This window comes from Protobothrops mucrosquamatus, unplaced genomic scaffold (genome assembly GCF_001527695.2).
Source record: "Protobothrops mucrosquamatus isolate PMUCROS unplaced genomic scaffold, P.Mucros_1.0 scaffold2481, whole genome shotgun sequence".
Classification (NCBI taxonomy): Eukaryota; Metazoa; Chordata; class Lepidosauria; order Squamata; family Viperidae; genus Protobothrops; species Protobothrops mucrosquamatus.
Window position 1 is genome coordinate 1 of NW_015388549.1, and position 18,127 is coordinate 18,127.

The 18,127-nt window shown below is 37.8% G+C and overlaps 1 protein-coding gene across 1 annotated transcript; it reads left to right on the forward strand.

Annotated features, from left to right (window-relative positions):
• Positions 1–141: 141 nt before the first annotated feature.
• LOC107295769 (nuclear cap-binding protein subunit 1) lies at positions 142–17,726 on the forward strand (the record flags this gene model as incomplete). The annotated part of the gene is made up of 18 exons (XM_015825093.1): positions 142–263; positions 1,126–1,195; positions 1,464–1,679; positions 3,441–3,538; positions 4,225–4,288; positions 4,544–4,654; positions 4,777–4,841; positions 5,410–5,472; positions 7,197–7,271; positions 10,251–10,354; positions 10,814–10,936; positions 11,578–11,680; positions 13,838–13,931; positions 14,234–14,337; positions 14,678–14,792; positions 15,307–15,429; positions 16,208–16,321; positions 17,305–17,726. Coding segments are annotated over 18 exons (1,878 nt in total), but the record flags the coding sequence as incomplete, so codon positions are not given.
• Positions 17,727–18,127: the final 401 nt, after the last annotated feature.

The following is an 18,127-nucleotide window of genomic DNA, read 5'->3' on the forward strand; positions in this document are numbered from 1 at the left end:
TCATAACATTAGAGTTAGAGTTGTGGAATCATAAATACAGTAGTGGTTCCTGTAAATCTCAAATCTTTGACCTGATTTAGCTTTTATGGCAAAAACCAGAAGTATTTTCTGATTGCGTTTTGTCCATATTTTTACTAACAGGTGCGATGTGACTGGTATGTGTATGCGTTTCTGTCATCCTTACCTTGGGTGGGGAAGGAGCTCTATGAGAAAAAGGATACTGAAATGGAGCAGATCTTGTCTACTGTTGAAAACTATCTGAAGTAAGAAAATGTTTCTTTGTGTCATTATGTCTTAATAGAGCATGAACACAGAACTTGTAGACTTCATAACAGGGAATGCTATTTCTTGACTGTTAAATCTAGAGGTAATATTTTCAGACTTTTAGGTGAAAACCAAGTTAGTTTTGTTCCTTTTTCAAACAAAAACACATTAAAAATAGTTCTGCATTCTTCGTATGGAGAAAGATGCTCAAGAAGAAGAATGATAAAATCCCCAAATTTGTGAAAAGCGTGCTCTCTGCAGAAAACATAATTGCTTTCCACTGATCTTGAGGTCAGGACTAGAACAAATGAGTGGGAATTCCTGGAAAACACTAAGCAGGTTTTGCTACTTAAAAAGGGATCTGAAGCGATCATAGGGCTGACAAGAGAATTTTTGTAAGTCTTGGACTCTATGATTCTACAAGTGTCTTTCAACATGGTAGTCAAACTGACTCTCCTAAAAACCCACATTAGTTAGGAATCCGGTCATTGAAAGTGCATACAGTCGACATACGAATGACCATTTAGCGACTGTTCAAGGTTATTACGGATCTCTCTGGGAGAACTTGCAACCCACTTCCAAAGTTCTGATCCCCACTCCCCTGATCACATGACTGCATGTTGGGCATTTATGTCCATTTGCAGTGTCACATACTCACATGACCATAGTTTTGCTGAAAACTGGCATTTACTTTTAATGTCTACCACAGAGGAGATCATAATATACTTTTCCCAATGCCTCCTGCCCATTGAGATGTACTATCTGGTTTGGATAAAGTGCTGTTACTTTCAGAATCTTTCTGAGTTAAAGTGCAAACCAATTATCAGTGGTCCTTAAAATGATTACGTTCTTTTATGGCAGACGGCGTCAGAAGAACCACGTGCCCATGCTACAAGTTTGGTCTGCTGATAAACCACATCCACAAGAAGAGGTGAATATGATTAGGGTTTTGAATGCCTGCCCTCACATCCATCTGAACAAACATTAGTGGAAATGCATAATTCCCGTTTTGTCTGCATGAAGTTGACACTGTTCTAGTGAGAAAGTCTTCCCAATGGCTTTTCTTTATTCTGAATTTTCCCCTTGAAATGGTTCCTAAGAAAATTGGGAAGGGTGATTTCCTATAGCACGGAAATCAGTCTTGCTTTGGGAACATCCTTGAATTCTGAAAATGTCTGACAGATGCTGTTGCCTTCCAGTACTTAGATTGCCTTTGGGCTCAGATTCAGAAAATGAAGAAGGACCACTGGCAAGAGAGGCACATTCCAAGGCCATACCTGGCGTTTGACAGCGTGCTTTGTGAAGCGCTGCAGCACAACCTGCCTCCTTTTACGCCCCCACCCCACACCGCAGATTCCGTTTACCCGATGCCAAGAGTCACCTTCCGAATGTTTGACTACACTGATGATCCTGAAGTAAGTTAATGATGTGGGGCAACATCCCTGTGGTGCGTTGTCTGTTGGGAAATGAAATGTTTTTGTCTTTGGTGGGTTCCATATAATATGCCCCTTTGCCTTTTGACTGTTCGGGTTGGGTCATTATTTGGTCTGAAACTAGTTGAGAATTTGCTTCAAATTCTTTAGCAGGGTTTAAATGGTTCAGTGTTTGTTTTGTCTTTCTAATAGCTCCCTTTACTCCATGTACCACTGCTTTTTGAGGTTCTGTTCATTTTGTTTCTCAGAGTAGGAAAAGGCTGCTTCTAAATGAAAATACTAAGTATTCTTAGTATAGAAGAAGTAGTTATAGAAGTAGTTTCCAGCTCACTGACTTCTCTATCAAATAATTTTATTGCATTTTAAAAATCATACACATTAAAAACCACATATACTAACAATAAAAAAACGATAAAGAGTAAAAGAGAATAGGGATAGAAGTGTGAAAAAGTATATAGAAAAAAAGACAGAAATATATACAAAGAATGATTTCTGACTTCTAAGGATATAGAGAACACTTACTTCAACTTTTAGTTTAAGACTGTAATAAAATGTCCATTTTACCCCCGAAAGATAAGGAGAAATAAAAAAAAATGTTTTCCCCTTTTTAAATTTTAACAATTAACAATTTAAATGTCAAAATTAGATTTTTCTGCATCTCCTGCAAAGAGTCCACAAAGGGCTTTCATTACAGATGAATGTCTTCAATGATTTTTCTCTCAGGACAGTTGTTAACTTAGCCATGGTTGCTAGTTCTGTCATCTTTATTAACCATTCCTCTATTGTGGGTACTGTAGGATCTTTCCAATGCTGAGCCTATAAAAGTTTTGCTGCTATTATCATATAGAACAGGGGTCTCCAAACTTGGCAACTGTAAGACTTGTGGACCTCAACTCCCAGAATTCCCCACCCAGCCATGCTGAAGTTGAAGTTCAGAAGTTTTAAAGTTGTCAAGTTTGGAGACCCCTGATATAAAACAATATAACACTGTGTAATTTTTTCACTTTTTATCCATATAGCCCAACAAAAAAGTTTCTGGTCTAAACTGTATATTAATTTTCATTTTTTTTGAATTATATTATTAATTTCTCTTCAGGATTGTCTAGCCTTTTACAAATCCACCAAAGGTGATAAAAGATTCCTATTTCAGTCTTTCCAAAACTATTTGGGTAACTTTTATACATTTTAGACAATTTATCTGGGTATAAATACCATCTATACATCATTTTATAGAAATTCTCCTTGAGGTTAGAGCATAAAGTAAATTTCAATTCTTTTATCCACATATTTCCCAATTGATCAATTTGTATGTTTTATTGAAAATTGTTCACCCAGCTTATCATACAATTTTAACTACTTCATCTTCTGTTTCCAATGTTAACATTTTAGCAATAAGATATTCATCTTTTGTACATGGCTCCATTTCAGACAGTTTTATCATGTTCAAAATGTTATTGTTCACTTGTGTCTGACCCCCTCCTTTCTCCTTTCCTCTCCTCTCCTCCCCTCCCCTCCCCTCCTCCCCTCTCTTCCCCTCCTTTCCTCAAAAATCAGAGTGGGGCAACTGAACTTTCTGTATGCTGAAAAGTACATTATAAAGATTACATCCCCACAAACTATTTTATTAAAACTGTAGGGAAGATGTTATAATGCCAATATGTGACCACACATCATGCCTTTTGGGATGAAGATGGATTTTTGGGCTGTGCCAATAAATTAACCTCTGTTGCTTTTTTTTGTCAGGGACCAGTTATGCCTGGGAGCCACTCTGTTGAAAGATTTGTGATTGAAGAAAACCTCCACTGCATCATCAGATCATTTTGGAAAGAGAGAAAGACATGGTAGGGCTCTTTGCTTCCTTGTGTAAATAATTATCAACAATTTCAATCAGATTGGATACTGTGGCAAAAAGTTTATTTTAATTCAAAATATTTTGCAATAAATAAAAAGTATTTTTGCACAAATCAGTTACAGTTTTATCCAAGCAAAATTGCTGATAGGAAGTCTACATTCATAACTGGCTGTGTTGCACTGTTGTCAGGAACAGAGGGAGGGAGGGAGAGATGGAAATTAAATGGATCCAGATGAACTTCCATTAGCCATTACATATAAAATTTAAGTATTAGTGGAGAACAGCCTAGAAAAGTGATATTGATCTGTTTTCCCTACATTGAGAAGTGTTCTTTAAAACTTTGTGGGTTAAGTTAATGCTTTAAAATGCAGTTTTACATCATGTTTGTTAACTGTGAATATTGATTTTGAAGGAGCTTCTTCCCTGGTTATTAATGGCATCTGGAGCTGTCATATCTATTTCTATATCAGTCTATTCAAAGAGGAACTGACACTGCATGGTGCAGAACCTTTGGCAACTGTTTCTAAGACTTGCTTCCTGCAGGGAAAGAGGTTTTTTTTGAAGGAGTGGGTCCCGGCACATATCACTAAAAAGTAGTTTTTTTGCAAGGGGTCTGTCTACCTACTTTCTGCTTGCCTTTTTTATTCTGAATTATACACCTATCTTTTTCTGTAGTGCTTCCCAATTAACCAGCTATCCAGGAAACAACAAGATCCCTCTGAATTACCACATTGTTGAGGTAAACACTATATTTATCATGTCGCTTTTTCTTATTTAGTGCCAATGATCTTCCTCTCTGCAAATAGTTCCTCATCTCACAATGGACCTTGAAATGACCTATTTTGAGTTCAGACCATTTCTGGTACGCCCTAGAAAGTACATTGTGGGATTGGAATGGGGCATTTTAACACTGGAAGTTTCTGACAATGAAATATTCTGTACACCTCTGCTTTTGTGAATATACTTCATTATATTGCTTTCATATTTTCCCCAGGTAATTTTTGCTGAGTTGTTTCAGCTTCCTATTCCGCCTCACACGGAAATCATGTACACTACGCTTTTTATTGAACTCTGTAAACTTCAGCCTGGATCTTTACCTCAAGTTGTATCCTTTTCTACAAAAATCTCTTGTAACAGTTAATACCTTTTGATAATGTTCTGTTTTCAACCATATTGTAATTAAACATTTTAACATAAATATTTTAAATCTTAATTGAAAAATGATAGCTTGCACAAGGTACGGAAATGCTGTACATGCGCTTAGATACAATGAATACCATCTGCATAGATCGGTGAGTAAGGACATTCTCATCTAAATTTTCTGAGAACTTAGTGACATGGGCTTATTTAGCGCAACAAAATCTAGTTATAAATGCTCCTGTTTTACAGATCTTCTCTTATTTAATTAGTATTGGAATAAATTGTTTCTTCTATTAGCTGCTTCTGGAACTTTCTTATATAGCATTTGTAGTCAACTAGTTAGAGCTCACTGCAAAGTTAGATTGCTAATAAAAAAATAAGACATATTAAAATCTAGAAGAGAGCTACCCAATTATTATTGGATGTAAGGCTATGAATTCTTTGAAAATGATTCAAAATAGGTACTTTAGAATATGCAGGGTCTGAAGCTCTATCAAGGCATTTGCAAAGCATGCAGATGCCTCTGAGATAACTCTTCAAAAGATTCTGTTACTATAAATATATTGGACATTTTCTGTCTTTTGGTTTTTAAGAATTTGCATCTCCTCAGACTTGACCACCAGTTATTTTATATATTTGGATGTAATGTCAATAATAGCACTGCAAAATAAAAAGGGTTTGATATAAAAGTCTGAGGAGATTTTTTTTTCTCCCATCAAGGTTTATGAATTGGTTTTCCCACCATCTTAGTAATTTTGAGTTCCGTTGGAGCTGGGAAGATTGGTAAGTGTTTGATTCCATATATACATGTATGATGAACATGAGTGTAAATATATGTTTGTGCATATTCTCATTTCTGACAGCTATCTATTTTGTTTGGGTTATGTATGTTAGGAATGTGCTGTGCCTGAGATTCCAATACAAAATTGTGTTTTTAAGTATTCTGCAGTGTTTATGTAGCAGCACTTTGTAAGTCTCTAAAGCACTTGTAGTAGCCATCCTGGATGGCACAATTGCTGATTTTCTCTCTCGTGATAATGAGTGCTACATCACAATTCACACTAAAACCTCATTAATTCCTGGATGAAAGAGTCAACTTGGCTTGTATTATTGAAAAATAGGTGGTTATGCTGGATGGTACAGACGTGTAGCATGAAGCCAGGCTCTGGAGTTGAGCCTTCCTTTGATCCATAGGGATACCATGTCACTCCTCAGAAAACTTGTCTGATCTCAGGAAGCTATGAGGTTTTTTTCCCTGAGCGCTATTTAGTAAGACAGATCCCATCTTGCTATCTAATCCTGCTGCCCAGTTTTCTCTTTGAACTGTCAAAAATGTTCTCAGGTATGGGATTGGAAAAGCCCAGAGGTCCACCACTTTCTATTAGTCATAGATGTTCATAATCTAGGAACGTCATGTTTAAATTACCCTGATGCGCTCTATGTGGTCCTACCCTTGCACTCGATCTGACTGCTGCCATTGATCTAAATGCAGCAGATTGCTATATGTGGCATCTGATCATACACAGTCTAGTCCTTTGCTGAAGCTACACTGCTGCCATTTAGCTTCTGTGACAGGCTTTGTTATGACCTCCAAGGCTTTTAGTAATTTGAGACCAGAATACCTCTACAATTGCCTCCACTGTCAAAACAAAGCAAATCTTTATTACAGACATAGACCAGGATAAGAAGGCCGGAATATGAACAATAATTTTAAAAGCTAAAAATGGCAAAATACACAAAGTTAATAAACATTTTAAATATGTAGACTCAACACACACACATATACACATCTAAAAAACCCTATAAAAAGGAATAAAAACATTAAGTAAGTAAAAAATGTACAATCCCCACTGGTGTAGAATGAGACAAGTCATTGGGATCACCAGGGACATCCTACTACATCTACTGAGGTTGCATAATGCCATCTGGCAGCATGGAGCCCTTCAGTGTATTTCTGTCCATGCTCCAGAGTGCCATATTTTAGGATGAGTTTGAAATTCAGTTTTTTATCCAGGCCTGATCTGTATAAATGCTGAAAAAATGTTTTCTTTTCTCTCTCCTGACTTTTTAAATGATGGTTTGATTTAGTGAGATTTTACAATATTTCATTATATTAATTTTACACATTTTATTACAGTTTGTATTGTAAACTGCTGTGGGATATTTTGGCACAGAGTGAACAGAAACATAGATGGATAAGATGGTTGGATGAATTGATGGATGAGTAGAAAAGTAGATAGGGTGGCAGATACCACCCCAAGTGGTAGAAAATCCTACAGAATAGTTTCATTACAAAGTTGATACATTTTCTGACCTTTTAAATAATTGAAGATAGTTTTTTTAAATACTAACTGTGGATTATAAGTAAAACTCCAGTTCTGCGTATCCTTAATATCCTAGAAATGGTGATGCTATAAAAATGTAGAAAACTTATCTTATGAACATGAAAGTATCTAGTTGCCATAAAATCTTCCCTTTTCTGAATACCATCTTTTTTTTATATGTAGGTCAGATTCTGTTTCTGAGGTTCTTGACAGACCCAAGCCTAAGTTTGTAAAAGAAGTACTGGAAAAATGCATGAGGTGAGTGAGAGATAGCAGCATTTGTATACGTTATCCACCATGCTATTTCTGTCGGTATAAGCAGTGTTATGCAAGTACTGAAAAAGAGTAAAATAGAAAAAGCAAAAGAAATTAAAGACATGGAGGAATAAAAAGAAGAGGAAAGCTTCCTGAATGCACTATACCGCAGAGATCATTTTTGATCTACCGTATCAGCTTGGTCCACCTCACCCAATTGCAATTACTCAGTCTTCCTTTTCCTGTTGTCACATTCACTTTTCTTGCTGTTCAGACCTCATTTATTATTTCTCTTTGTCCAAACCCCCTCCTTACATTTATTTTGCAATCGGTAGGTTTATTCTGTCTTGAAGTCTGTCTGCATTCCTTCAGCATAGAGCTATTTGTGACCCTATTCTTGCTTTGCCACATGCACACTTCTTGAACAACCATCTCCACTGCATTATTATCTTCACTACCCTGATCTCCATTCTTTATCCCATCCTGTCATCCACTCTTCCCATCCACTGATCCTGCATTCTAAGACATATTGTCTATTTCACATGCATGTTTGCATCTCCCTGTTAAATTCTTACTTCCAAATTCTAAGGGATGTTTGCCAGAGTCAAAATAGAGACATCTTTCTTTGACCAGCCTTTACAATAGAATAGTACAGTAAAAGGAGAAATAGTTTAATATATCAATTACTTATTGGGGAAGGCAAATAATAATAAGACAATAAAACAGCACATCTAATAAAAAAAATTTGCACTGTTATATAACTTGGTGAAAATATCTGGTCACCTGATATGTGAGAGGAGCCCTGATGGCACAGAGATTAAAATGCAGTATGGCAGGTTAGCTCTGCCCATAACCTGTTGTTGAATCCTGATGGGGCTCAAGGTTGATTCGGCCTGCCCATCCTTCCGAGATTTGTAAAACGAGCCAGATTGTTGGGGACAATATGATGACATGGTAAACGGCCCAGAGAGTGCTGTAAAACACTGTGGGGCAGTATACAAGTTTAATTGCTATTGCTATTGTAGGGTTGGTATCCCTTAAAATATAATAAGCACAAAATTTATCTGTACGACCCTCATATTTGGAAGTGATTGGGACAATCAGAGCACGTCTTGGAGCATCAAAGAAAGGGCCCCATATGAGGACATGGGCAAGAGTTTCTACCTTCCTGGATCCATAAGGGCAAAGTGAGCAATCCCATTAAATTGTATCTCCAGTAGAGCTGACAGGAGGGCATCAAACCAGGCTACAGAAAAGGGCCATCTATATTTGCCTAGTGTTAAATTGTATAAGTCAGAGGACTCCAACCTTTCTGGGCTCGCGGCCCGGAGGGAAGGAGAGCAGCTTCCAAATTGGTGCGCATGCACACAAACTGGGCCACGTGCACTGGTGCGGCACTAGCGGCCCTGTTTGTGCATGCGCAAATGGGCCATGCACACCCATCCGGGGCTAGTGGCCCTGTTCGTGGCTGTGTGCATGTGCATATAGGCCGCGCACACCCACCCGGGACTAGGGGCCCCATTTGTGCCCATGCACATACGCAAATGGAGGCACTGGCGTGAGTGGGGGGAGTGTGCATGCACCAGCCAGCCATTTTTGCAGCTCACTGGCCAAGAGCCCGTGGCCCGATTGTGGGCCATGGCCCACAGGTTGGGGATCCCTGGTATAAGTATCCCACAATAGGGAGCTTGCATCTGTTTGAGAATTGGCAATAGACTTTTGGGGCACCGGTGATACCATTTTAGCAATCAGTATCCCTGATTCTCTTTTATTATTAGTTTGGCTTTTTCCAGGTTAATTGATCTAAATATTCAGGGGAGAGGCCAATACTGCAAAGTTGTGTTATGCAGGTGCGGTGCCAATGGGATTGGTTGGTAGTTGTTTGACAGCAGCAAAGGAATCAGGAATGTAGGATCAACATGATTTTAAAACCTGATATTAGAATCCTGTTCTGTCTAGTCCCATTTGTTAGCTAATATACCATCCACATTCTTTAATTCGTCTCCATAGTAATTAGTCCTGTTTTAACCAAAAATGCAATACTTGATTCCCAACAATCACTATTCTCACATGGAATTAGCAGGCAGGAATGCTCTCAGTTTCTCACAGCAGGGGCTCCATTCCAATATTCACCTCCAGGTCGCACCTAGGAATGTCTGTCTCTTCTCTAATTAAAATCTTCAGTCCAAAACCATCATCCTATGATCAAAACTATGGAACCTATTTGAGATATATACAGAAGAAGCATACTGATTCCTTGACCATTTCTTTCCTGTTTTATAAACAGAACATGCCTGTTTATAGTTAGTTTCTAGGCACTAGAAGCACTATCTTCTAAGAGTTTGGAAAACATGATTTATTTGAGGACTAACTTAATTAGCAAGAAAATAAAATTAAAATTGTAGAAGACTAAGTGAATTTAAGAATATTAAATAATTTCCAGAATTTTAGAGGTTTGGGTAGATAGAGGGCTGCACTTGCAGGTAGTCAAATTAATAGCAAGACAATAGGAGGGATATTTTTATCCCTAACTTTCTCTGGTGCCCTTATTTGAGCACTCTTTCTCCATGCCATATTAGCTTACAAAATGTATTTTGCTCTTAATTGAAATTTCATATCCCTTTAACTAAAATTCTCTTCCACTTCTGCAAGTTCAGCAGACTTTGTTGTCTTTCTCTTTTTAAGCAGAGAGATTGGCAACAAGCTTTCTTCAAGCAAAGAAAAGGAAAGAAGATTGCATTAAAATCCCAAGGAAGCTTGTCATTTCCCTATTTCTGACAAATTATAGTTCAGGCACAGTCCTAGTTCTATGAGGAACTTCTTCTGTGCATTCAGGATCAGGGTGTAGATATCAGCTTTGGGGTGTTTTACCAGTGCATGTATGTATGCCAAGTAATGAATGATTGGTTGGGTTACATCTGTAGTATAACCATAATCATGTGACATAATTGTGGCAAAAAAAAATAATCTTTGTTTTTTCAGGCTTTCCTACCATCAGCGAATAATAGATATCGTTCCTGCTAGTTTTTCAGTCCTTACTCCGGCAAATCCAGCATGTATTTATAAATATGGAGACGAAAGTAACAGTATGTAGAAGATGATATTTATATAATTTACACTTTACAAAAAAAAACCTTGGACTGTGACAAGGAGTATTTGTTACTGTTGGAGGGAAATGGTATTTTGTCTTATTAAAACAGGTGGGGGAAGCAATAAGAAACTCCATTTAAAGAAAGCTGCTGGGCAGGTATGAGATGGTGCCACCCAAGGACCATCCAAAGCCTAGTGGTCACGATGACACAAGGGGACATTACTTAAAGGTGTGGCTTCTCTTCTGAAACGCTCCTCAAGACATGTAAAACCCTCTAATATTTTTAATTCAATCTTATATATCTGGTCTGATGATTTCTCTGAGATGGTTGATTTCCAAGCAAATTTAATGCGCTTTTAAAATGTAAACTTGTAAAAGCTTGCGTGTAAAAAATGTTTCAAAAATGCCCAGTTTTCAACGCTGGAAACTTTGCTTCTTCTATCTTTGGATGTAGAATCTCTTCCTGGATACAACGTTGCACTCTGTGTAAGCATTGCCATTAAAAACAAAGCAAGTAATGATGAAATCTTCGCCATTCTGAAGGATGTGCCCAATCTGAATCAGGATGATGATGATGGTAAGCCCTTCTGGTATTTACCGTGTTCCATTGCTAATTTCCATTTATGGAAACATTGCAAAACCTCAGGGAAGTTAGTTAGGTTTTAGTTAAATTTAGAATATGGCTCCAGTTCTTATTTTCATACAGCAATTTGTACTAGCTCAGTAGAATTGTATTTACCTGGGACTGTTGATATCCAGCACCACTCCATACATACAAACAAGCAAATGTGCCTTTACATTTATGGTATTTTAAACAGAATGACACTATAGAATCAGAATGGGAAAAGGGAAATGCTTCAAGTCAGATAGGAGGAGGAAAATTGCCACATTTTGGATAAAATAGGAAGTTGAGACTAGGAGATTGTGGGAAAGACCATGATTTTTCAGACACTAGCTGCTATATACTAAGAATTGGCTTCATCCATGAGTTTCAATTCAGTTTTATCATATATCTTAGTATACGTCTGACATTCACACATTGATATANTATGTAATTTAATTTGTATGAATGTAATTGTAAGAAAAGCCTATTATGAAATTTCCTCTCCGGTTTATTTTTTTAAATAGAAAAGTAAAAATTCTCAGTCCCTCTCAGCCTTTAGTGAATGCCTACCTTGCTTACAGGGATTCATTTGTATTTGTAACTTTGTTTTCCAGATGAAGGCTTCTCATTCAATCCTTTAAAAATAGAAGTTTTTGTCCAGGCACTATTGCACTTCGCGTCAAAGTCATTCAGTCACTCCTTCAGTGCTCTGGGAAAGTAAGTATTTATCATTAAGTATATTAAACTGTCAATGCATTCATATTGTTGCCATTTTATTTTTATTTGTATTGTAACTATGAAAAAGAAGATAGAAGAAGCAAGTGTGTTGTGTTCTTTATTTTTGATTGTGTATTAAAAATAGTCATATTATCTACTTTTCTTTAATCTACTATTTAAAATGGATTGATTCCTGTATAGTCTCTGATTCCTGAGATCTTTATCTCCACCTGTCTGGATGAGTCTTGCATTCAGCTGCTTTCTCCCACACTGTAGCATAGACAAAAAAATTCATCAGTCCTTTCTCACCTGGACAGCAGAACGTTGTCTCTGTATGTATTTAAGCCCAAGATACAGGCTAATAAGAATGGCCAAAGAAGGTCTTCAGGAGGAGGGAAGTAAAAAAAAAAATTGCTTGTCCAGAAGAACCCTTTCTGCATTAGATTGTCAAGTGGTAGATAGAGCTTGGGCATAGGCAAAATTAAAAGCAATCTCGCCGAAGAAAAATCTGATGACTGGTCCAATTACGCAATGAGAGAATGTCAGCCCCATAATGGAAACCGAGCCAAGAAATCAACTCAATCAGAAGACTAAGCTCCTTTTTTGAAGTCTGGCTCTGCTTTATGCCCTCTGCCTCTTATCGTCCTGTGACTAAGGGAGGTGTCTGTCTGAGACATTTTTGCATACTGTAATCAACTGTGAGAATAATCTTGAGGGAGAGCTACAGCCAAGCCTATGGTTGGATAAGAGAAATCTGAGCCCCAGAACGGAGCATCTCAGACTTGACCCTCCCTGGTTCTCTTTAGGACAGGGCTTTTCAACCTTTTCACCCATTGTACCACTTTTAGGATATGGCAATATCCGAGTACCACCAGTCGCCTAGCAAGGTGTCAAAAACATGATGACCCCCCCCAAAAAAGGAAAAAAGTGATAAAGTACAGGCAGTCCTCGACTTACAACAGTTCGCTTAGTGACTGTTCAAAATTACAATGGCACTGAAAAAAGTGCCCCCCCAAGCCACAGCCAAGCAAGACACCTGCCTGCCCACCCAGTGGCGCTCTTCCTCCTGTCCGAGGTTTCCATTGTTGTGAGCATTTCTGTTGAGGATTGGCAGCAGGGGTGGGGTGGGGTGGTGTTTGGTTTTTATTCCCCCCATCTGCTGGGTGGTTGCAGCAGGTTTTGGTCACTTCACATGACCCTGGGACACTGTGACCGTCATAAATATGAATCAGTTGCCAAGCATCTGAATGTAAATCACAAGATCCTGGAGAGGCTGCAACATTCCAGCTGATTGACGCTTCTTCTGGGCTCAGCAGAAGCACCAGGATCAACGCAGAGCTCCAGCTGGAGCCTGGTGCTGATCCTGGAGCTTCCACTGAGCCCTGACAGCCCCGAAGAAGCGCTGATCCTGGCGCTTCCGCTGAGCCCTGACAGCCCTGCAGCTCCAGCCATCTCTCGCTCAGGCTTATGCGGTGCTGCTACTGGTTCAGCTCATTCCCCTCCCCCACTACCACTTTTCTAGGATGGTCACGTACCACTTGCCAGGTGCCAATGTACCACAGGTGGTACCTGTACCACTGGTTGAAAAGCCCTGCTTTAGGAAATGTCAGGGAAGTAAGATTCTATTACTATAACTCTATAACGAAAGTAGTGTTAGCATTTATTTCTTTGGCATTCGAGTCTCGTCTACTTCAAAGGGTTGGCACATGCCTTCCGCTATGGCTTGGATTTAAGGCATGGTTTTCTCTCATTGCTTTGGCAAGAAATGTCTCTTACCTCTGTCTCAATACTGGGGAGGGGGGTTGGGTGTTTAATATTGGCATTGATTTTGGGGAAGAGATGAGTTCTATAATTCGCTTGCTGAGTATTCATAGGGTACTGTAATGTATAGCTAGCCAAGATAGCAGGAAGAACTGCTGTGTTACAGAGCTTTTTGTCAACACGGCAATACTGCTAATCTCTCAAACTAGAAATCCAGACTTCAGAATCATCTTGGGAGACTAGACCAGCCCACTTCTCTTTCCTCTCCCCTCCTAATCAGTTTTGCCATTTTTGATCCCAGCTGAATCACAAGGGTCCATAAGAATTGATCTGTAAGAATCAAGACATGTTCTATTCCTTGACATCCTTGGAATGTGTCATTTCTGTTTTTATAAGATTTCGAGAAGTCCTCAGAACTTTGGCTGAAAGTGACGAAGGGAAGCTTCACATTCTCAGAGTGATGTATGAAGTATGGAAGAATCATTCTCAGGTAAGAATGAACATTTATATAGTCCCTCCCTTCCTCCCTCCCTCCCTCCCTCCCTCCCTTCCTTCCTCCCTTTTCCTCCCTCCCTCTCTCCTTCCTTCCCTACCTCCCTTGGGAATTATGATACGAGGCTCTGCTAAGATAAATAACTGTGGCCTGGACAGCTTAGGTAGTCCTTCCTCTTAAGAGAGACAGTGCTTTGAGAGATCCTGTTTAGTTTCAGTCTGTGACTTTGTATTGAAAGTTGTGTCCAGATGGCAATACACAGTACTGATGAACTGAGCAAAGTTTCTGCATTTGCACAGATGATTGCTGTACTGGTGGATAAAATGATTCGAACACAGATTGTGGATTGCGCTGCAGTGGCAAATTGGATTTTTTCTCCAGAGCTATCTCATGATTTTACAAGGTAAATATTTTTTTTAAAAAAATCTTCAGGTATCTTCAAATATCTCTCATAGAAGTATAAGTGTTCTTAATAAGGGAAATTTTGCTTAAGTTAAAAATATTTCCTGAAGGTAAGCAACCTTTTGTATATCTTATTGAAAATTTGCATGCTTTTTTTTTTTACAGAGAATTCTGATACTGAAATTTCTCCTCAGAGGGAGGAGACGGAGATGAAAATTGCACAATTGTCCTTGTGTTTTCCTCCATTTCACTCATTATCTGAGAAAAGCTTAGATTTACAAGTCTGTATCAGCCTTTTTACTGCCAAAAATCAGAGTGCTCTTTGCTTTTTTTATTGCTAGATTTTATATTTGGGAGATCTTACACTCTACCATTCGTAAGATGAACAAGCATGTGATGATGATCCAAAAGGAGCTAGAAGAAGCCAAAGAAAGATTAGCCAAGCAAAAGAAAAGAGTAGGTGACTTTTTTCCATGACTGTATGAAGAAATAAGACTTAAAATATATTTCATCAGCTACAAGAACATAAGATTTGCTTTGTTTTGCTGAGGTAGGCAGAGATGGGCAGCAGGATGAAAAGATGGTGATGGTCACCATCTTTGGATACTTTTTATTGCTGGATAACTTTAACTTTTGAATCCCCACGATGTGGGCAAGTTGCTTGATAACATGTGATCAACTCCCCTATATAGTTGAGTATGAATGATTTATATCATCAATTTCTATCTCATAGACTTGCAACATTTTTAAACAATAATAAACATAATCTAAAACAATAGCTGAGGCACCAAAGCAATTTAGATAAATAAATGACTTTATTTGCCAGTTCAGTGTACAGGAGAAAACTGCTGCATGCGTTCAAGCTATTTGTTTTGACTATACATGCAACAGTGCCTTTTGTTTTGTTTTCTGTCTTGATTATTTTTAAAACATCTTAAAAATCAGTTAAATTTCAACTCTTTCCCTCCAGCGTGATGATTCTCGAAGGAATGAGAGAGAAAGTTGGCCCCTTGAAGAACAGATTGAACGCTTGCAAGAAAAAGTTGAATCAGCTCAAAGTGAACAAAAAAACCTCTTCCTTGTAATATTCCAGGTAAAAGCAGACATACTGATCAGCCAATGAAAAGGGCAATCTTAGACTTATTAGTTAGCAGGTGGCATTGGTACATGAAAGTCAGACATCTACAGTATTAATATAGAGTAGTAGTTTGGCTACCTAAAATTGCTAGTTTGTTCAATTCAGGTTTGCTTGCTATCCGGGGTACACCACGGGGGTGAACTAGTTCTGCAAACAGATTAATCAACAGTGTTCTGCCAGAGTGTCAGTGTTATCCGGGCCTTTTTCTCTGCTGGTTTTCACTTTGCATTCGGGCTGAGCCAGTGTCAGTTGGTTTCTTGCTTCTTCCGCTAGTCTCACCAGAGTGGTATCTGTTTATCCACTTGCAATTTGTATGCTTTTGAACTGCTAGGTTGGCAGGAGCTGAGGCAAGTGATGGGAGCTCACTCCATCATGTGGTGCTAGGGCTTGAACTAGAATGTAAAGAGTCAACTTTCTCTGGCCGACAAATCCACTGTCTTTAAGCCACTGAGCCACCGCTCCCCTTGCAATCTTAGAATCTTAATGTGACTGCAAAACTCTGGAACAAATGTTTAAGCTTCATAAATTCCTAAATTAAAATTCTGTACATTTGACAACAAGTTCTGGAAATAGCAAATGGTACCACAGTTACTAATGCTGATGTTCTGTACTAAATTATATCCTACTTAATTTGGAGATGCTGTTTTTCATGTGTCTTTTAACCCCTGCTCAAAAAAATAGTTATCTCATCTATGGATCTAACACCAGCTATTTCACTGTTTATTCCTTCCAGCGTTTTATTATGATCCTAACTGAACATCTAGTACGATGTGAAACAGGAGGGATCGATGTAATTACACCTTGGTACAGGAACTGTATAGAGAGGCTGCAGCAAATTTTCTTACAGGTAAGTCTTATAGATGTCAGGATTCATGCAGTTATTCAAAGTGAGATTATCCTGATACAGCCTATCTCGGTTTGCACCATATTCAGATACTGAAGAGAAGCCAATGAGCCTTTCTGAGATCTATCAAATACTTTTCAGAGGGTAATTATGTGTCCATCTGGGTTTGCATAATTGGCATGTTGTGTCTGTTGCTAATTAAGTCACAGCACTTCCTAGATTGATACTGGGTACTTAAGACTTTTCCTTTCTTAAAACCTCAGTGATCTAAGTAGCCATGATTTCTGCCATCAAATTTTGGGCACAGATGTGACCACTGTTAAATTAAAGCCTTTAATTATCAGGACTGCCTTTTAAATATGCCTCCCAATCCTTGGTCTTTCATTGAAGATTCTAAGTAAGTAACTAATAAGAACAAGATTCAAACCCTCTTATCTAAAATTAGATACATGGTCAATAGAGAGTGGTGCTGGCATAATTATGGAAAGCCCTCTCAAAAAAGCTTGCCTGGGATCAAAGTTGAAACTTTATGATTTATTTGTAAGGTTTGTAACTGGAGACGAGCTGTTGGAATTAAAAAATTAGGAATCTTATCATTTCTATTTATTTTATACAGTACTTTTATTGATTTGATTGATTTCATTGTCCAGTGCTCTGGAAATTGCACAGTAATATGTATAAAGAAGATAATATTTTACAATCACCATTTAACCTTTCATATCTATGTAAAACAGTTGGCATGATGAAAATCTCCTGCTTCTAATTTCATAATTAAAATTGTCCACCTTCTAAGAGTTCAAATCCTGGTTCTGTTCTTCGTTTTGTTGGCAAGAGTTGCACATAGTGTATAGTGTAGTTATAGCTATCATAAATATCAAAGAAATGGAAAATATAAATAAGAGATTATACTTTTTAGATAGATATGTTTTTTATTTAAGGTGCTAAGTCATTTCCAAACTTAACTGAAATGCTTTTTTGTGTCTTAGCATCATCAGATCATCCAACAGTACATGGTGACCTTGGAGAACCTTCTATTTACTGCAGAATTGGATCATCACATACTGGCTATATTTCAGCAGTTCTGTGCACTCCAGGGCTGAGTAACTTTTTTTTTTTGTATAGGACTTAATTTCATCTTGTTAAGTTTAAGATGGATTCTTTGATAAGAAAGGAAAAAAAATCTTTTAATCTGAAAATACATTAGCTGTGCTGTCCTAGATAAACTACGCAGTGCTTGAATGGGATGACTTGGGGCAGTAGGGGCCTTATGCTAGTTATGATTGCCAGGTGATTGGGATGAAATAATGCGTAGATTTCTAATTTTGAAATGGTTTGAATGTTGACTCTGCCATAGCATCTGCTTTGTTCCCTCCTATTGTTTGTATAAAAAATAAAAAATAGATAATAAACATAATTGGCTCTTTGCTTGCTTTTTGTATATCAGCAAATTCTATGATAATATAAAACAAGTGTCAATACATATGAATTGAGATTGTCTTTCCCTAATATTCAATATTCTATAAAAATGAACCTAAAGTATACAAATACTTAATCAATCAGATTTATAAAGCAGCCTAGACTTACATTGACCGAGGGGGGCATACAAAATATCACTGGTTTTGTCTTCTACCTGGAATTTATTTATTTATTATTTATTTATTAATTACATTTATATCCCGCCCTTCTCCTTACGGACTCAGGGCGGCTAACAATTAGATAAAATACAGACATATTATACACCTATTAAAATTGATTAAAAAGAAATATTTAAACTCATCAGATTAAAATTAATTAAAACCCCTTTAAAAT